Below are 20,337 nucleotides of genomic sequence, written 5' to 3' on the forward strand. Positions count from 1 at the left end.
TTTATTTTAAAAGGTAATCAAGCACATTAAGTGTTTGAACTAATATGAGTTAATACTTTTATTTATTTATTTCTTGTAAATTATTTTAAATTTAAAAGTATTGGTAAATTTAATTTTTGACTATTTTATTATATATACATAAATATATATATATATATATATATAATCTGAAGAATCTAAATAATCAAAGTTTTAAAAAAATATTTTCGTTATACATATTTTAATTCTTTAGTTTATTTATTTCGATAATTTGAATTTTAACTTTTATGCATTAACCAATCAGTTCGGCAAATTTAAGAATGATATATATATATATATATATATATATATATATATATATATATATATATATATATATATATATATATATATATATATATATATATATATACTGAAGATGAGAGAGACAGTATTTGATATAATAAAGTTAAAGTTTCAACATGAAAGGTAAATTATTTATCTTTCTAAAAATTACAACAAAGTATAAAAGATAATTGTTATGATTCGGTTTCCAAAAAAAAAAAAAACGGAATGTTCTTATGTTTTTTTAAAGGCAAAAACTTATGTGCGATGGCCCGGTTCGTATTTTGTGATATGGGTCTCTTATTTGGGTCATCCATGAAATAGTATTACTTTTTATGCTAAAAATATTACTTTTTATTGTGAATATCGACATGATTGACCCGTCTCACAGATAAAGATTTATGAGACTATTTCACAAGAGACCCACTCTTTTTGAAATGCAAATAATCTCTTTGAAAATTTATTGCGTCTACCGATAGTTCATAGCTCATCTGACTCTAAAATTAGATACATAAAAAAATTTGGGAGACTATCTCATGAATCAATTTTTATGATATATATCTTATTGATACACCCATGAAAAAATATTACTTTTATGCCATATTACTTATTATTATAAATATGTATAAATATGAGTAAAGTTGACCCGTTGATAAGATCGGTTGAAGTGTTTAGAATTATGGTTAAATAAACACTTGACACAAGCTATTAGTTTAAATTAATTAATCGGATTGGTAACTGAATTATATACTCTCCATTGTTAATGTCAGTTGACTAACAAACAAGTGTGGAAAAGAGTCAAACTGACATATAAGAACAAATCAAATAACGATTTGGTCAGATAAACTGAAAATGGAAAGTACGCAGGTATAGCTCAACTAAATAAATAACTGTGTACAAACTGCAATAAAAAACAATGAATTGATATACTATTATATCCTAACATTTGATGATCCTTATTGATCAGATGCAATTTTTTTTAAAATGTGCTGGACTGATTTTAGCTCATATACTTGAAAGTTTGAATGCTTGAATCTTTGTGAAAAATCGTCGTCACTTACTAAACTGAAGTACTTCTCTATTTATATTCTCGAGTTTCAAAAAAATCCGTTCAACAAAGATGTGTCTGTTGGCTTGTTTTTTGTTCATGTCGACATTTTCTGACAATCCGGTTTTGTACGGAAAAACATATCCAGACTACGCCTAGAAAAGCTAAACTGATGTCTGGTTAAGTTTAACTTAAATCAGTTTTTGTTTGTTAACACCAAAACATAAAAATTATGTTCCAACACCTGTTTTTTGGATAAATATCTATGAGACCGTCTTACAAAAAAACCTACTATATCTGATGTATCCCACGTTAAGGATAAAATCCCGAGTTCTTCGTCTAATTGTAAAAAATCCCTCCTTAACTAAAAAAAAATTAATTAAATTCGATATTTTTTAAAATAAATTTGTCTTTGTTTGGGCTACAAAATCAAGAATTAAATGAGTATGATTTTGACTAAAGTCTAAAGCCAATAAATTTGTTTGATCCTTTCCAAATATATCTAGAATATATTTTCCCTCGTTCAAACGGAACATAAAAGCTGCAGCCCCTTAAAAGTGCGTGTGATCAAAGTTTGTGACTCCTTAGCTCCTATTATTTTCCATGAACCCTAACGGCTCTGAACAAGTATTCAAAGTTTGAAACTTTAATCTTTGACCCCATTAAAACAAACCTTAACTGTCATGAATTCGGGACATTGACCCACTCCCACATTTGCCGTTAAAGGGGCCATCTTTGGCTCAAAACTCTAAGTTCCCTTTTGTTTTCCTTCAATTTTCTTGGTTTTGTTTTTAATGGCAAATGATGATCCAATCTTAATGGCGAACGTTTCACATTCAAGATGGGGTGAAATTCCCACCAGTACTTTGAATTCTTCTTCTTGTGTGGTCTCTATTTCTGATGGAGAGGGTTTTGGGTTTCCAAAAGGGGGTGGCGGTTCTTGTTCTTTGAAGAGAAAGAGACCCCCCAAGATTGAGATCCCTAATGTTTCTCGGGAAATTTCTGCTGATATTTCCGAGTGTAGCAGTGCTCAAGGGCAAGGAGATGGTGCTGTGTGCTTTAGTGATTCCGGGGTTGCTGTTTTCTCAGTTAAGGGCAAGAAAAAGTTCATGGAAGATGCCCACAGGATTGTTTCTTCGTTAAGTGATAAGAAGGTAGTGAAAAGTTTGAATCTTGTTTGATATATTTTTATACTTGAATTAATTAAGTGATATTAGATTAATATAAATGTGAAATGGTAGAAAAAAATGGGTTGAAAGGATGAATCTTGCGTGTGTTTCTTGTTTTTCTTGACTTGTCTGCATTATATTTGATGAATTCTAAAGTTTCTTGATGAATCGTAAGTAACCAAATTCTTGGAGTTGAATTGCAGGGATTTTTCGGTGTGTATGATGGGCACGGGGGAAGCAAAGCTGCTGAATTTGTGGCGGAAAATTTGCATTTGAAGATTTTTGAAATGTTGGAGAATTCTTCTGACAAAAATGCGAAGTTAGAAGCTATGAAGGCAGGCTATTTGAGAACAGATGAAGAATTCTTGAAACAGGTAATTGCTAATCTTAACTTGGTTTTTGTCATCTGGTTTCATAGTTTCTTTAATCTTAATTTTGATTGTAAAATCTCCCAGAAATAGTGCTTGTTTTTAATATCTTGGACTAAGTACATCTTTGACGTGCAATGTTCTCGAATGGTTTGTTGGTAGTTGGTAATTTGGTATGAACAAGAACTATAATAAATATTGTTATTTTTTAGTCATTGATTCGGTTAGGTGCATGATTCGTGTTGGCTAAAGTAAATGGGATCTTTTGAATAAGAAAAACTTGGACTGCGTAAACAAGAAATTTTATATGAAATATTGGCCGACTAACATGACTCTTTCGATCATTGTAAAGGAATAACATCGTAAACGATACGGTGTCGACTTGTATCATCAATATTTTGAAAAAATTTGGTAAGAGATTCCTCATAAAAGAGTGGTCGACACAATGGTTTGAATCAGTAAAACTTTATGCAATGGTCGACAAAATTCTCAGATTTGAATCAGTAAAACTTTATGCAATGGTTTGAATTTCGAGAAGCATGCAAGGTGCAAAGACTTGAGAGGATATTTTTCGTTTAAGATGGTTGACTTTACGTCATCCGTTGCTTCAAGGCAGAAAAAAGATGAAAAAATGTACTGTGATAGATCAAATGTTTTTCTACTTTGCCGAATTACTGCATGGACTACAAATTTATTTTCCACAATGGAGAAGAATTTTGGCTGATGAAGGGAGAATTGCAGGACTTCAGCAGCGGTGCATGTTGTGTCACTGCCCTGATTGAGGGAGAGGAGATGGTAATTTCAAACTTGGGAGACTGCAGAGCGGTTCTTTGCAGGGGCGGTATAGCAGAAGTTCTTACAACGGATCATACACCAGCACGAGAGGATGAACGTCAAAGAATAGAGGACAAGGTGCCATTAACTTACGCGATCTCGAAGCTTTTTCTTTAATCCAGAAACGATTGAAGCTGGTACTGACTCTCGCTTCTGGTGGTTATTTGTTGTTATTCAGGGTGGATATGTAGTGTTCCATCGGGGGAGTTGGAGAGTCCATGGAATGCTTGCTGTTTCGAGAAGCATCGGGGATGCGCATTTGAAAAATTGGGTGGTGGCGGAGCCTGACACCAAGGTTGTAGCTTTGAGTCCAGACATGGAATATCTTGTTTTAGCATCTGATGGACTCTGGGAAGAGGTAAAAAAAATCAGCATGACACGAGATTTTGTCCCTCGATGTTTCATTATCTTTCAAAATTAACAGATTTCAATTTCATAATAGGTTGGTAACCAAGAAGCAGTGGATGTTGTGCTGCAGGCATGTTCTGCAAATAAAAATGTAATGAAGTCTCCTCAAGAAATAGTACATTGCTGCGTAAATGACATTTCCATCTCAAGATCGCCCCGATTTTCATTCATCAGGTCGAGGAGGATATGTCATCATGCAAGCCATGAAAAGATGACAACCTACCTGAAACTCGGAGAAGGCGATTTGTGTTGTGAGAACACGAGTCCTCAATTTAAGTGCCCACGAGTTTCCACTGTGAAAGAAATGAACGCTAAGACGACCTCAGTGCCAAGCAATGGGGGGGATGAAGGCTGGACGGAGAATCTAGTCTGTGGGGAACTTGTGAGGGCCTGTAAGGATCTTGCTAATCTGGCTGTGAGTAGGGGCAGTCTGGATGATATTACAGTGATGATAGTTGATTTAAGACATCATTTTAAAGGTTAATTTTTTTGTATTATTAGTGTATAGATTAATCATCAAGGTTTAGTTATAAAACAAATTAATTAGAAATTCTGTGTGTATATGTATATATATATAAACACAGTATTTATGCTGTTACAAATCTCTCGAGGAAAATAACCAAATGACGTCTATGAACTTCCAACGCCTTGGGAACTCTTGGGTTAATGGGCTCTATTATGCTACTTAGCCTTCGTTTTCCTTTGAACGAACTTATGTTTAAATTATGTATGTATATTTTAACTAAAAGCCTCCACTGTAATCCACCCAGAGAAGGTCTGGAAAACCAAACAGAGAGATCAGAAGATAGTGCTCTAAAGACCCCCAGTTAGCTGCATTGCATCACTGATCTTTTTGTCTACATAAAATTACTCAAAGAGCAATATATATATATATATATATATATATATATATATATATATATATATATAACAAGTAAATGGGTCAACGGGCAGAGTATGCATTTCAACAGTGTAGCCAACAACGTAAAGCAAGAAGGTAAAAAAAGTATTTTCCCGCATCATCGGAAGTTCACGATGCAACAATTAAAGATAATATTTTTAAAGCTAGTATCCAATAATTATAGCTCCATTTTTCACAGCAAAATTCGGAGAATAAAAATATAATGTGCCATTACATATATTAGAATTCCAACAGGTCAGATGTTAAAGCAGAAGACTTCTTGGAAGAATTCACAGCAAAAGAAAATCACCACCTTGATCCCGACCTGCCAGAAAACAAAACGGCCAGCATCAATCACATTTGCATAATATATAGGCCGATTATATGAAGCAGGAGATCGTGAAGAATACATCAAGAACACCACAGATATAGCCATAAGCCATTATGACCAAGAAATATACATACGTTCTAGTACCAGTACGCAAAGTAATTCACCCCAACCTCCAAAACTAAGCATGTAGATAGCTCATTCACTACTCCCCATGGAGTATGCCACACAATTGTCTGCAAAATGGTCGAGCAAATGGCAACTTGTGTTCACAATAGCAAGGAGAATTTCAGCATATTGCCCAAAGATTCGATTTGATCTCTAAAATTCTAGCATTATCACTGTAACGGAGTTTAATCATTTAAATTCAACACAAGATAATCTTTCAGAACATTGACAACGATGGTTCCCTGATCTAAGGTCAGAGAGAGCTTCATAGGAAAAATTTCCAACTTATGCTATATAAGAAAGAAAATCCAGTCCTTATCTATCATGAAAACCAAAAAAGAGAGTCTGAAACATAAAAGATGGTATATTCAAGTACCTCTCCATATCTCTGTTGCCCAAAAAACCTCTTCCACCACCACCTTGTGTAGCCCTTCTGTCGTCCATCGGTCTTCCCCATGAATTTACAGTGCCACGTGAACGAGGTCCCTCGCCATAGTCAACAGCTCTTTGCTCTTGATATGGTCCAGGAGTGAAGGAAGATCTCTCTGAAATGCCAACTCTAGGTTCTTCATAGACTCCAGGCCTGGAACGGGGTCTATCAGAAAATCCAGAATGAGGGTCTTCATAGGCTCCGGGCCGGGAAGGAGGTCTCTCAGAAAATCCAACTCTGGGGTCTTCGTATGCTCCTGCTGACGGTGGAGCTCTATCCGTAAAGCTAACTCTAGGATCCTCATGCAAGCCAGACCGAGAATGAGGTCTCTGAGGGTAGCCAGTTCTATGTTCCTCATGTGCTTCACGCATTGAAGGAGGTCGATCATGGAAACCAGCTCCTGCATCAGGTGCTCCAGGCCGGGAAGGAGGCCGATCATGAAATCCAGTACCTCTACCAGCTCCAGAACCATGCCTCTCAAAGGCTTTCTGACTATAACGAACTTTGTCATCCAATTGACGAACCAGAAGGTCCAATTCCTGCTGCTTTTGAAGTATGATTTCGTTCACACTGGTTTGATCTTTCCCAGATTTTTGTTGCAACTCGTTAGTCAACAGCTCAATTTCTTCCTTCAAATTCTTTTCATCTTCAGTTTCAGGCCTGAAATTTATCACACATCCACTATCAAAAACATTTCCTTTTATCCGTGCCTTTTAATACTTGTGAAATCAAAGCACAATATAACTATATAACAATAAAGGATGTGAACTACCTTTTTGTACAACACACTTCAAATGTTCAAGTTATAAAAGAAAAAAATAATCTTTGTGATGTTCTTCATACTCATATCCACTACACAACAAAACATGCAAAACTCTACGTGGAAGAGTGGTGCATTCAAACAAAACATGCTACCAAATCTAAAAGAACAGCAAAGCTCTCTGGGGTAGGTTTATAGCTCTAACAAAATTCTTAGAAACAAACAATTATGGCAACTTTAAAATAACTTTAACATGGATTGCAAAGAAACTAAATGCATTTTGACAAGCATAAAGCTACGAGCCATCATAGCCAAGAACTATTTGGGACAAAGGGTTTTTCCTTAATAGCAAAATTAATTATGGTCTATAATCTGGGAAAATGGTAAGACATTAATGGCAAAAATCTTGTGAAAAGCATAAAAGGACTTAATACAGCAGTAATAAATTCACAATGGGATAAGCATAGGGCAATAACCTCTCAACACTTCGATGCTCCAAGTCAAGGTCAATCTTCTTCCAATCCAAGCCTTTCTCCTCAAGCAAAACTTCCCTGGGTTTCGCATCCCCAAATGGGTTCACCTTTGGTTTTTGCTTCGACGCTCCTTCAGCCATTCCCGGCAACAGCGACGCCGGCACTTCAGATATGCTTGAATGCGAGCTTTGAGGCCTACTCGAATGAGAACTAGTTGGCCTGCTTCCACCAGCGGAATTCGGCTGCTTCTTCACTTCCAAATCCACATCCACTTTCTTCCAGTCCAATCCTTTCTCCGCCAACACCTCTTCCCTAGGTCTTGCCATGCCAAACGGGTTTGGTTTGTTAGCTTTGGCCACCACCTCAGCCTCATCTTTCGGAGATTCCAAGACCAACCTCTGCGCTTCATTGCGCGTCCAACGATCGGAATCGGGCCTCGAAAAGCCCGATCCAAAACTTGAAGATCTAGATTGCTGTTGTTGAGATAGTGAAATGGGCTTCTTCATAGACGCCCAGCTGTCCACCCCATCGGCGCGTGACCCTCCAGCACCGGTATTTCCGCCCAGAGAGCTGTACTTACCTCCGGAATGAGTCGCACCCGAATTGTAGTCGGGCAGGGATTTTTTCATCGAAGCCCAACTGTCGACCCCATCAGCTCGCGAGGGCTGTTGCAGTGGATTGAAATCCGAAACCCTAGCTTGATTCCGTCCCCTCGGATTCTCCTCCTCAAATCCATAAGATCTCCTCCCACCCTCGTAGTCTCGTCCACGATCTATTCCCGGCCCAGATCCAACAGAACCAGACCGGTTCCCATAGTTTGAAAACCCACCGCCCAGTCTTCCGTATTGCATTTCCTCCGCGGAGCGCTCCTTCGGCCCCGTCGGGAGCCGTAGCATTTCCTCATGAGTCAATCCACGGCTAGGACCAGAGCCGGCTCCGTAGCTAGACTTCATCGTGAACTCCTGCAAGGTCATCTTGGTCTTCTTCTTCTGCTTGGTGCTGACAGCATCATTCAGGGACGGGAAGCTGGCTCCCGCGCCCGGCTGCGCCGCGGCCTTCTCGGCTGCCTCCCGCTCCTCCGCCTCCTCCCGCTCCGCCTCGGCGGCCCAGGCACCGATATTCCCCCATGGCGATTTCGACATCCTCGAATAAAGATCTGCGTATTAACGGAAAAATTGTTTCCTTTTTCAAACCTGAGATTTTAAATATGGAAAAACAAACAAAAAAGATTTTAAAAAACTAAGTATTTAATATATAATTTTTGGTGAAACGGGGCTCCGTTAATGCATCCGGAGCCCCGATAGTATCAAAGAACGTGAATGGCCGGAAAGCAAAGGGCCCCACGTCGGTTGGATATTTTGCGGGCACCACCTGATTGTGATTACGTGGAAGGATTTGATTGGGTGAAAAGTGGGTTGGCAAGGAGAAGACACGGTCATAAATATCTTACAAAGTGCTTTTGTTGCATAGCACCACTTCATACAAATTCAAAGATTTATATATATATATATATATATATATATATATATATATATATATATATTTAATAAAATGATTTTTAAAATACTAATATAAAGATATTTATCGGACCATATTAATTTGGAACCATTTCAAATCATGTCCGATTTAATCCGGTTCGATCAGAAACTTAATCGATTTCCAAATCAAACTGAATCGAGTGTGAATGTCATATCATACCAGGCTGCTTGAAAATGAATTTCAAATCATTTCAATTTGATTCGGTTTTAATCCAAATCAATTTGATTTTGATTTCGGGTAAGATCATTAGGGATGTAATCGAATCGAGCTGAGCCGAACTCTTGAATGTTTGAGCTTGATTCGTTTATAATCGAGCCGAGCTCGAGCTTTATTTAACGAATATATGCATGGTTCACGAGCTTATTCAAGCATTTATCGCGCCTAAACAAGCTTAATAAATATGAATTATACAGTTAAATTTTCATTAAATTAATTAAAAATCAAATTATATATTTAAAGAAAAATATATTATTCTTATTAAAATTTGTAAATTTATTATAATAAATAAATTTAATAGATTTTTCTATATATTTCATAAATAATATGCAAAATCAATAAATCAAATATCAAAACTATTATTTTTTATCTAAAAGATTACTCATGAACTTACAAACGAACATGTTTACGAGCTAACGAGCCGAATACTATAAAGCTTGAGTTTGGTTTGTTTATCTTAACGAGCCTCATTAATCGAGCTCAAACGAGCTTTTATCAACTCGAGCTTTTATCAAATCGAGCTTCGAATAGCTCACAAACGGTTTGGTTCGTTTACATTTCTAAATATCATACTCCAAATTTGTCTAATATCCTACACGATTGGTAGAGTCCATAACCCACAATCCGGAACCGGTTTAATCCGATCCCCGAACCGATCCAATATTGTCCAATAACATCCATAATTCTTATATAATAACAAATATCATTTAAATACGAAGCCTAATTTCACTAATTTTTTATTTTTGACCATTTAAAAAAAAATCATGAATGTATTGATGTAACACTACATAACTTTGTCGACGTCTATATCTCATTAAAAAAAATAAAATTAATATGATGATGATTATGAAATAGATAAAAAAAAATTAATATTGAATCAATATAAATTGCGGTCCATTTAGATTATTTTATTGGAGAGTAGGTCCCTTGTAAGACGGTCTCACGAATATTTATTAGTGAGACGAATCAATTCTACCGATATTTATAATAAAAAGTAATATTCTTAGCATAAAAAACAATACTTTTTCATGGATGATCCAAATAATATATTCGTATCACAAAATACGATCCGTGAGACCGTCTCACCCAATTTTTTGTCTTTATTGGATGTGATAAATATGAACAAGTGGGAGGGGATTTATCCGAGTATGATATTTAGTAAATATCAAATTAATGTTAAACTAAACGAGATGAGTTGGCTGACATTCATTGTCCATTGGTAAACCATTAATTGTGGTGCAATAATGGCCTTCTTTCTTCAAATTTAAAAATTGTGTGTTCAAATTTTCAAACTTGATTTCGTCTCATATATTTAAGTTGCAAAAATTTGTGTAAGACGGTTTCATTGGTCGTATTTGTGACACTGATCTCTTATTTGGGTCATCCATGAAAAAGTGTTACTTTTTATGTTAAGAGTACTACTTTTATTGTGAATATCGATATACTTGACCCGTCTCACAGATTAGGATCCGTGACGGTCTCACATGAGACCCACTCATTTAAGTTTATGTATTTTTCATAAGATTTAAAAAGTTATCGGAAAATTTTTTTACTAAAAGATTCCACATTTTACCCTTGATTTAATGAATTCTGTCAACTGTTAAATTCGACACGTGTCATCAACTCTGATATCAACGATAGGATCAATATTTATAGTTTTACAAAAAATTATAGTCGATGTTTCAATTTTTTTTACAATTACTGGAGGTGCACCTCATATAGACAAAAGGCCATTATACCAACGCTTCTTTTTGACTAAGCACGCGACTCAATTATTCGTTGCTTGTTTTAGTACTATTTTGCTTGTGGATGTGGACACAATTAAGCAAGCAAAAGATTTGTTATATATCCTAAATTTCAAAAAATTAAAATACAATATGTTATTTTTTATTTTATTTTTTAAAAATAAAAATAAAAAATTTGTTTGAGAAATATAAAATTGATTATTTTCAACTAATTCTTCCTCTACTACTTTGTGAAATAGTTTCACACTTTATCCCTCGTGACCGACCAGTCAATTACTTCTCCCCGGTGTTCTTCATTTTGTGATTGTCATCCTAAAGTTTGTGCTAGGAATATCAAGGATAATGTCTATTTCATGGTCAATTGGAATTTGATTCCCACAAAATAAAAGATTTTGATGAATAATAGCGAGCGAACGTGTCGACCGAGAGGTTTTATCATTCTGTCAACATTGAATGTTAGTTCCTTTTATGATATAAAATAGTCGTGATTTACTCTTGTACTTCGAAATTTCAAAAAATTTCCTTCCAATTCCTAACCTTTTTTTGTCCCCACGTCATATCAATAATTTGAGTATGTCTCTTGTGAAATGATCTCACGAATTTTTATCTGTGAGACGAGTCAATCATACCGATATTCACAATAAAAATAATAATACTCTTATCATTAAAAGTAATATTTTTTCATGGATCACCCAAATAAGTAATCCGTCTCACAAAATACGACATGTGAGACCATCTCACACAAGTGATAATAAAACTATATACTTCCTATAAAATTTATAGAATCACACACCGTTATTAAGTAGAAAATTGTCTACTTCATATTGGGAATTAAAATAAATTTCAAGAACCGCATAAATGTACAAAAATTAGCATGTCCCCACATGCTTGCGTATTTAACTATATTAATGAATTTTATAATATATTTAAACAAATTTACAAATTTCCTACCAAATTTTGCAGTTCTCCTCCTCAGGCCCCACCTACTAGGAAATGTCCATCAAATAAGCCTCTCTTTTAAAATTTGAAGAAATTTTGCAAGAAATTTTAAATTTTCAAAACACAAAACCTATTTGGAACGTGTTAATTTTGTAAGAAGTCACTACAAGAAAACTAGTTTTTTGCGGCACAACATTAACGACGTGCATTAAAAGCACGCTGTTAATCAAAATTTTAACGGCGTGCTTTAAAATGCACGCTGTTAATGTGGTTGCACCTTACACCAACCACGACGTGCAGAACAAAAACGCTGTAAATATATTTATTAACGACGTACCGGAAAGTGTGCTGTTAAAGTATTTTGTTTCAACGGCGTGTATTTAGTGAGCTGTAAAAAATCATATTTACCGCGCACAATGCATGCTGCAATAAAATTATTACTTTATAATTGAGAAGGCGCCAAATTCCCAAATAATCGCGCCTCTCTGTTTTTTCCGATCAAAACCCTCCAATATTCTTCTCTTTAATTTTTCCCATCGTTCATCGCCAAACCCTCAATCGTCGTCCCTTAATTTGTGTGTTTCTCTTCTGTTAAAATTCTAATTTTTGAACCTTTGCATTCAAATCCACAATTTCATCGTCAGAATTTTAACAAACTTCTTCGTAATTTTTCATCGCTCATCTACCTAGCTTCAGCCGTTGTCGCCTCCTTCTACCACCGTCGTCTCATCATCCGCCTGCAGCCAGCCTCTTCGCCTTCTGTTTACACGACCCATCCAAACTCCTTCGCTGCTCCATCTGCTATCCCATCAGACGCCGCCCAAGCTGCAATCGCGAGCCACTCGCCGCGACCCTCCATGGTCGTGTGTTTGCCATGGTTATGCCTTTCCAAGCACTCACCAAGGCGTTTCCTGCAATCCAATTCTGCCGTTCCAGCTCATGCACCTATTCCGATGAATAACCCAGCCAGCAGCCAAGCCTGCTTCTTCTGAGCTGCGACCTTCTGCCCCTACTGCTCTGACATCCCCATAATCTGTTCGCATTTTTTTGTTTCCTACTGCCACCACTTCACTCCCGGCGAGTCCTTAAGCTCACTTATCTTCTTTTGCAGCATACGTCGCTGGATAGCTGGTACTACCTTGTTTATATGTCTCTGATTTTATTTTCCTACATACGTATTTAAACATTGGAATATCTACAGCATTGTAGAAGTGATCTAATTCGGCCGAATTATGAAGTGATTGAGTTTCGATATTATTGTTTCAATTTTGGTTCATAATAATATAAATAACGTTAATGTGATGCACGTTGCTGATAAACCAAATCGATACCACACTTTGTACAATGTTGAACATGTCAACTAGAGCTTGCATTGCACCCTGCAAATAGATCACTACTTTTGATCGCAGCGTGCAGTTGCTCGCTGCCAATAGCTCACCTTATCAACAACATATTGCGCATGCCATGGATACTTTTAACCGCAGCGTGCAATGAACGCCGCTAATTGTTCATCAACAGCATATTGTGCATGCCATGGATACTTTTAACCACAGCATGCAATGCACACTGCCAATTTGTCAACATATCAACAGCATGTTTTGCACGACGTTGATAAATTTACCGTAGCCTGCAATGCACGCTGCCAATTGGTCAACATATCAACAGCCTGTTTTGCACGACGTTGATACTTTTAACCATAGCGTGTGTTGCAAGCTGCCGAAAAATAACTATCAATAGCACACTATGCACGCCGTTATTAGAGTAAACCGAAGCATAAACTGCACACTGCCAATAGTTTCAAACTTAATACAACTTTTAACTTTACAGCGTGCATCGCAGCGTGCATTGCAGATGGGGATAACTTTCCGCGGCGCACATTGCACGCTACGGAAACCCACTTTTCTTGTAGTGAGTGTCTATTATCCGATCTGAATCATTTACAAAAAATTTATGTAAAAAATAATATTTTATACTCCTTATATAAATTAGATCGGCTCATCTTATGAATGAGATCGTATCACAGAAAGACCTATTTTTTTTTCTCAAAATTAGTCAACAAATCTCGTCTCGGTTACAAGGTTCTACGCTTGATGTTTAATTACTCGTTTAATTTAAGTTTATGAAAATTTTCATTCTCATTGTATATATATATATATATATATATATATATATATATATATATATATATATATATATATATATATATATATATATATATTAAAAATATAGAGTTTCACGCTGATAAGACAATTCTTTCAAGTCTCAAAATATGAACAATTATTATACTTCAATATTGTTAATATAAAATTTAATAAATTATACTAGTTTGTGTATGTTAATACCCCTAAGTTTCAAATATAAAGAGTTCGTTTCTTCTTTCATTTGTTTCAAATATAATACAATTTTATATTTAACATTATTTTATCTTTTTTTTTATAAATATATTGCTATCATTAATATATTAACCACTAGCAATATTTTTTTATTCTATTAAAACACTTATTAAATACCAAAAATTAAATTAATCAATGGAAAAACATATATAAATCTATATATATGGGACATACAACATAGTGCATCGAGACGGAGACGGGTTTGATATCACCATTCCCGCCCCCATATTGTATCCTCGTCCACATCCTTGTTTCTTTCGCGTTCGAGGAATCCCGGAACCTAAACTCACGGGATCATTAAAACCACATCTTCATTTAAAAAATAATAATGAGACATGATAAAAGTTTCTCGAATCTGAACTTATTATTATTATTATTAATATAAAAATTATCGTTATCAAGACGGACAAATTTACAAGAATAATATCCTTATATTCGTTCGATCTATTTCGAGGATAAAAAAATCTCTCGATCCCAAAATTAATCCCCACCACATTTTGGGTTATCGCCATGGGCGTCATACCGCTGAAAAAATTGACATCCCTAATTTTGATAAGATAGTATTATCCATATTTTGGTTTTCTTTCTTTTATCAATTACTATTAATTTTTGTCATTAAGAAAAGCAAGCAAATGAAGTTTAAGAACAATTAACGAGCTATAGTTTCTTTGCAATTTCCTTTGACGATGATCAAAGAAGAAAAAGTTCCATCCATACATTGATCTTTCCTGTCCCTCTCCATCACCAAATCTTTAGTCCTTTTCTGCATACTGACCAGCACATTATGCCATGAATTTACTCTCGATTTACGACTCGGCAACCCCACATTCATCTCCACCAAATCCTCGGTTTTCACGCACAAAACCTCGTCAGGCTCGGCGCCGTCGAGCAGCCAAATCAAGCAAGAACAGAACCCTTTCGCTATCTCGGAATCACTGTCCACTCTGTACCTCATTAGCCCAGTTTGGTCCATCTTCACCTCCAGCCACACCTGCGCCGTGCATCCCGTCACCCGATTTTCTTGGATTCTTGAAGATTCATCGAGCGGGAGGAGGAGGGTGGCGTATTGCAGCAGTCTCTTGACTCTGTCCAAGGGTTCGGGCAATGATCTGAACTCGAAGTCCAAAATTTGCACCTTTTCGAACACGCTCGAGGTTTGCAAGCTGGCACGTCCGCCTTTCGTCAAACAAGAGGCCGAAAGAACTCGTGGGTTTCGTTTTCTTGACAGGATGTGGAAGTTACCACGGGAAATTCGTGGGTTTTTAGAACCAATCTTCGTGAGATTGGTTCGAACAACTTGAAGGGGAATCCGGGGATTTACGCAGAAGAAACCTTGCACTGTTGACCCCATCTTTGGCAACAACAAAAACCCACCAAAAAATAAGAGGAAACTATCACACACCAGGAGGAGTATCTGTATAAACACGGCAGACAACAAAACTCAAAAGCGCAGCAGCCCCCGGTGTGTGCGTGAAATGTGTGTAACAGCAGATTAATATACATATATCTCTCTCTGTGTGATTTGTGGTCTTGTTGTGTGTATACTTCGAGTTGCTCGAGTATGACAGATGTCTGATTTCCGAATGGATGAAGGGCCTAGAGATCCTTGGACTGCGGGCCTTTTGTCCATGGGCAAACCTCGAGAGAAAGAAAAAGATTTATTTATAAGGACGAATTCTTGCCACGGGACAACCAAATTAACCAACCGTGGTTAATTAGTTAACTAAGCTCATACGGTCAAAAAATAAATTTCCAGATTGGAAAAATATTGGCATACAAGATGACCAAATCCATAATGTAAATTACAATAGACATTACATTTTTATTCCTATAATTTACATAATTTTAAACGTGGATAAGATATCGGTGACGTAAGTAATTTTACACGTCGTTATTTATTGATGTTATGTCAGAAGTCGACGAAAAATGATTGAATGAAAAGAAATACAAGTTAATGGATCAAGATCGTGAACCGATCCAAAATATGACAAAAAAACGAAATGTAAGTAAATAATTATAAGACCGAAGATGTAATTTTTTTCCGAATATTATAATTAGTTTTAGAGTAGGTTTTTTGTGAGACGGTCTCGCGAATCTTTATCTGTGAGATGGGTCCAGTCTACCGATATTCACAATAAAAGTAATACTTTTAACATAAAAAGTAATACTCGTGACATCGTCTCACAAAATACGACTCGTGAGACCGTCTCACACATGTTTTTGTCTTAGTTTATAATCATCCAAAAATGATTTATCCTATTGTAACACATCTCATTCAAAACTTTCAATTATTATTCATGAAACTTCAATTTTGCGTGCACGAAAAATTTGTTGACCCTTCCAAAAACTCATAATCATGATATATTCAAACACAAATTCAAAACACAATTGTCAAAAGAATATACCAAGATCCCAAAGCAACCAGTGCTATAGTAGCAAAAGTATATTTTTATTTTTTAAATGTACGAGTTAACTATTTATTGATTTTTATAGATTCTAACACAAGATATAAAGTATGTCTATTGTGAGACGGTCTCACGAATCTTTATCTGTGAGATAGGTCCTGCTAACTTTCAGAATAAAAAGTAATATTTTTCATTGATGACCTCAAATAAGAAATCTCTCTCATAAAATACGATATGTGAGACCATCTCACACAAGTTTTGTGTTTGTGTAACATTGAGAGTGATTATCGATAGTTTGATTTGGATCAATTTCATACAATAAATAGAGTATCTCATGGGATTCTATGAATCATGTTAGCCCACAATGAATATATTCTATTTATTTGCATTTGCGTGACGTCACGGCTTACTTAAATCTCCATTTGATAGGCGGCACATTTGACCTACGACAAAACTGACACAAATTATATACAAAGTAACAAATATTTAAATTCCCAAATATGTTTGTTGCGAAAATATTCATTATTTAATTATATATATGTATGTATATATATGTATCCAAATACATTATATTTTAGATTAGTGTTTTCCAGTGTTCTCCTAAAATGTAAGTAGCTTTAATGTTTATATAAATAATAGTGAAATCGATCTTTTTTGGGTTTCTCGAGGAGAAAAGACACCAAGGAGTCTACAAGTCATGGGAGATTTTATTTTAGTTAAGATAAAATTTATATATAAATTTTTGTGATCACATACCAATCTGATCTAACTCACACTTATATTAATGCATATTATTAAACTGAACTAAACAAAATTATGAGTACGATGATCAACCTACGTTGTTAGTAGCTAAAATGAATAGACAGATCGAGTTGTTCAATTATTTCGACCTGATAGAATTTCTTTATAAGCACGACTTAAACCAAGTTGTTCGAACATAACAGATCAACTTGAAGACCAGCCTGTTCTGAAAACAAACAATCTATCTATGAGTTTATAATAAATTTGTCATCAAGAAAAAAAAAAAAAGAAAAGACATGTTGGTGTTGATTACTCCTTTCAGCTAGTATCTCATTCATTTTAATTACTATATTTGACAAAACAATAAGGATAAGAGTACTTGATATATTTGTTGACGTTGGGGGCCAACACCCAGTGTTCTAAAAATCCCCGTCTAGGACCACCTAGGCGCTGGGCGATGCAAAACCGCCCCGATTTTAGGCTATTCGAAACTTCTAGACGCCACCATATTAATCGACCGTCTGGCGCGAAAGCCGCCTGGGCGATTTTACAATTAAAAATCCGCCTAGGCGGTTTACACTTAAAAAATTACAAATTATTAGGGAGTAAGTACTTAATTGATTATTCTATACTTATTATTATATATTTTTATATATGTATTCAATATTAATATTTTTTACCTTCAAAAAAAAAAATATTAATATTTTTTTAATGTAGATCCTTACTAAGAAAAGAAATAAACTAGATACCGGAAGGTTGAACAATTTAGTTTATGTTCAATTCAATGCCAAGATCATCAACAAGAAGAGAAGACAAGAAGAAAAAGGAGTGGATGTTCTACTTGCTAGTGAAGCAACTATGGCACAAGGATGGATTGTTGATTGTGGAGATGAAGATGTTGAGACAAATGTTGAAAATATAAGGGAACTTCACGAAGTAGAATTTGTATCGGATGAAGAGGAGGAAGAAGCCATTGATTTTGATTTTGAATCCGATACAGAAGAAGTATTGGAAAAATATGGAGATGAACTAGAAGAGTTAGATGTTTAGATTTAATATCAGTATATTATGTTGGAAAAAATGTTGAACAAATTTAATTTTCATTGTACAACGGTTGTAGTAAAGTAGTAAACTGATGTGGATGATTCATATATAAAAATTTATTAATATATATTTATTATTACAATTTTAAATTTTATAATAATATAAATTTCATATACAAACAGGGACAGATCTAGGATTATAAGTTTGGGGGGCCAACTCACCCCAACCCACGCAGACAAAAATAGGAAAATAATTATTATATGTTTGCATATAAATTTCAATAATAAGAATACAATAATTAAAAAAATAAACAGAATATTTAAAAGTAATATAACAGACAACGCCTAAGAAAAATGGAACACGGATCACATGTATAAACCTTGAAAGTCTTTAACCATTAGACTAATTATATAGATACTTCGTATTTTTTTAGGTCAAATTATATATATACTAAATAATAAAATATATATTATATAGTAATAATTTTTTTAAAAAAATTGGGGGGCCGTGGCCCTCCTGGTCATATGGTGAATCCGCCACTGTATATGTAATGCCCGAGAATTAATCACTGTTAATCAAAGATTATTGACTTATAATTTAACGTGATTACGAAAGGGCTAACAGAGACACGATTTAAGATAATGCGCGGCCATTTATTTAGAATTTTAGAATGTATTGCCGAAGCAATACCGCACCCGCGCTCATGGTTAGACCGCACCCGCGGTGTTACTATGACCGCATCCGCGATGTCGGAGCGCACCCGCGGTCTCGACATGTACCGCACCCGCGGTCGTGCAATTTCGGAAAATGGAAATGCTGCCGAACCAAGAGCGCACCCGCGGTGCATCAAGGACCGCACCCGCAGTGTGACGTGCAGTGCAAAGAGCTATGCCACGTCTCATGTTATTGCATGGATATATATATATATATATATATATATATATATATATATATATATATATATATATATATGTTGAGCCATTCGTTTCCTTCATATTTTAGCAGCAAGGAATCGAGAAAAGGGTTCTGGAAAAGAGTTGAAAATCCTTACGCCTTTTGTGAGAAATCCGTCCGTCTGATTTTGAATCCGACTTCGGTATTGAGTTCCTGGAAACGTAGGCTACAACTGGACGTAAGTTTTATTACGTTTTGACATGTTTTAGAATTATTATATTGTCAGAATTGAATGGAATTCATATATGTTGTTCTTGACATGTTAGACATCATAGAATCGAAGTCAGATTAAGAAACAGACTGATTATGGAATTGTTATGAATTGTTAGGGTATATTGATTTATACCAGACAGATTTGAATTGTGATTGAATTACGGATTGTATGGAATATGGGTTATGGATTGTAACTGTTATATGGTGATAGGGTATTGACGGGGATACTGAGTTTGTACCGTTATGCCGTTGATTTTGAATTAAATCAAGATTGATCAGATTGATATTGATTTGAAAGGTATATTGACATGAGATTATTGATATTGTCATTGCCAGACAGACTGTGAATTCAGGACTTCGACTGAGCCAGAAACCGACGAAAGAAAGGTATAAGTCAATGTGATATTGGGAGATCGACTTGAGTCGGTTAGACTTGAGTTTCCCTAAATCACATACTTTCCTTTATTGCATTGATATTGTATTGATTTGATTGATATACTTGTTCTCTTGATTATAGATAGCAGGTATTAGAAGAGTAGTCTTATGACAGAAGTGCCTGATAGTGGTGGGATCACCACGGGCACATTGCACGATGTCATGAGATATTGTATTGGCGGAAGTGCCATAGTCTGCTACTGGATAATTGGCTATCGATGTGGATAGAATTATAGCTCATTCTATTACTGGTGATCAGTATTGTATCGATGTGAATATAATTATAACTTTTTCTATTACTGTTGATCGATGTTATATCGATGTGGATAGAATCAGAGTTTCTTCTATTACTGGTGATCGATACTATACTGATGTGGATAGAACCAGAGCTTCTCTATTACTGGTGATCGATACTATATCGACGTGGATAGAACTGGAGTCTTTTCTATTACTGTTGGTCGATATAGAATGCCAATGTCTGGAAACCGGGATCCCTAGACTAGGATTGAGTCTAGTCTGAAAC

The 20,337-nt window shown here is 35.4% G+C and overlaps 3 protein-coding genes across 4 annotated transcripts; 1 reads left to right on the top strand and 2 right to left on the bottom strand.

Moving 5' to 3' along the window:
• The first annotated feature begins 1,905 nt into the window (after nucleotides 1-1,905).
• On the top strand, nucleotides 1,906-4,697 carry LOC140819332 (probable protein phosphatase 2C 14). Of its 2 annotated transcripts, none has more exons than XM_073179371.1 (5): nucleotides 1,906-2,505; nucleotides 2,724-2,894; nucleotides 3,630-3,800; nucleotides 3,901-4,080; nucleotides 4,201-4,697. In XM_073179371.1, exons 1-5 carry the CDS (start codon nucleotides 2,146-2,148, stop codon nucleotides 4,612-4,614), a joined length of 1,296 nt encoding a protein of 431 aa, XP_073035472.1. In that variant the 5' UTR covers nucleotides 1,906-2,145; the 3' UTR covers nucleotides 4,615-4,697. The 2 variants fall into 2 exon arrangements, with proteins under 2 accessions (XP_073035472.1, XP_073035471.1); XM_073179370.1 differs by having other exon boundaries at nucleotides 4,165-4,691.
• A 425-nt stretch (nucleotides 4,698-5,122) lies between these two features.
• On the bottom strand, nucleotides 5,123-8,391 carry LOC140819331 (eukaryotic translation initiation factor 4B2-like). The gene is made up of 3 exons (XM_073179369.1): nucleotides 7,194-8,391; nucleotides 5,904-6,617; nucleotides 5,123-5,356 (listed from the first exon to the last, which is right to left on the bottom strand). Exons 1-3 carry the CDS (start codon nucleotides 8,330-8,332, stop codon nucleotides 5,338-5,340), a joined length of 1,872 nt encoding a protein of 623 aa, XP_073035470.1. The 5' UTR covers nucleotides 8,333-8,391; the 3' UTR covers nucleotides 5,123-5,337.
• Nucleotides 8,392-14,671: 6,280 nt separating this feature from the next.
• On the bottom strand, nucleotides 14,672-15,373 carry LOC140819227 (sufE-like protein 2, chloroplastic). Its single transcript, XM_073179239.1, has one exon. The coding sequence runs from the start codon at nucleotides 15,371-15,373 to the stop codon at nucleotides 14,672-14,674; it is 702 nt and encodes a 233-aa protein (XP_073035340.1).
• Between the last annotated feature and the right edge of the window lie 4,964 nt (nucleotides 15,374-20,337).

This window comes from Primulina eburnea, chromosome 18, assembly GCF_022965805.1.
Source record: "Primulina eburnea isolate SZY01 chromosome 18, ASM2296580v1, whole genome shotgun sequence".
Taxonomy (NCBI): Eukaryota; Viridiplantae; Streptophyta; class Magnoliopsida; order Lamiales; family Gesneriaceae; genus Primulina; species Primulina eburnea.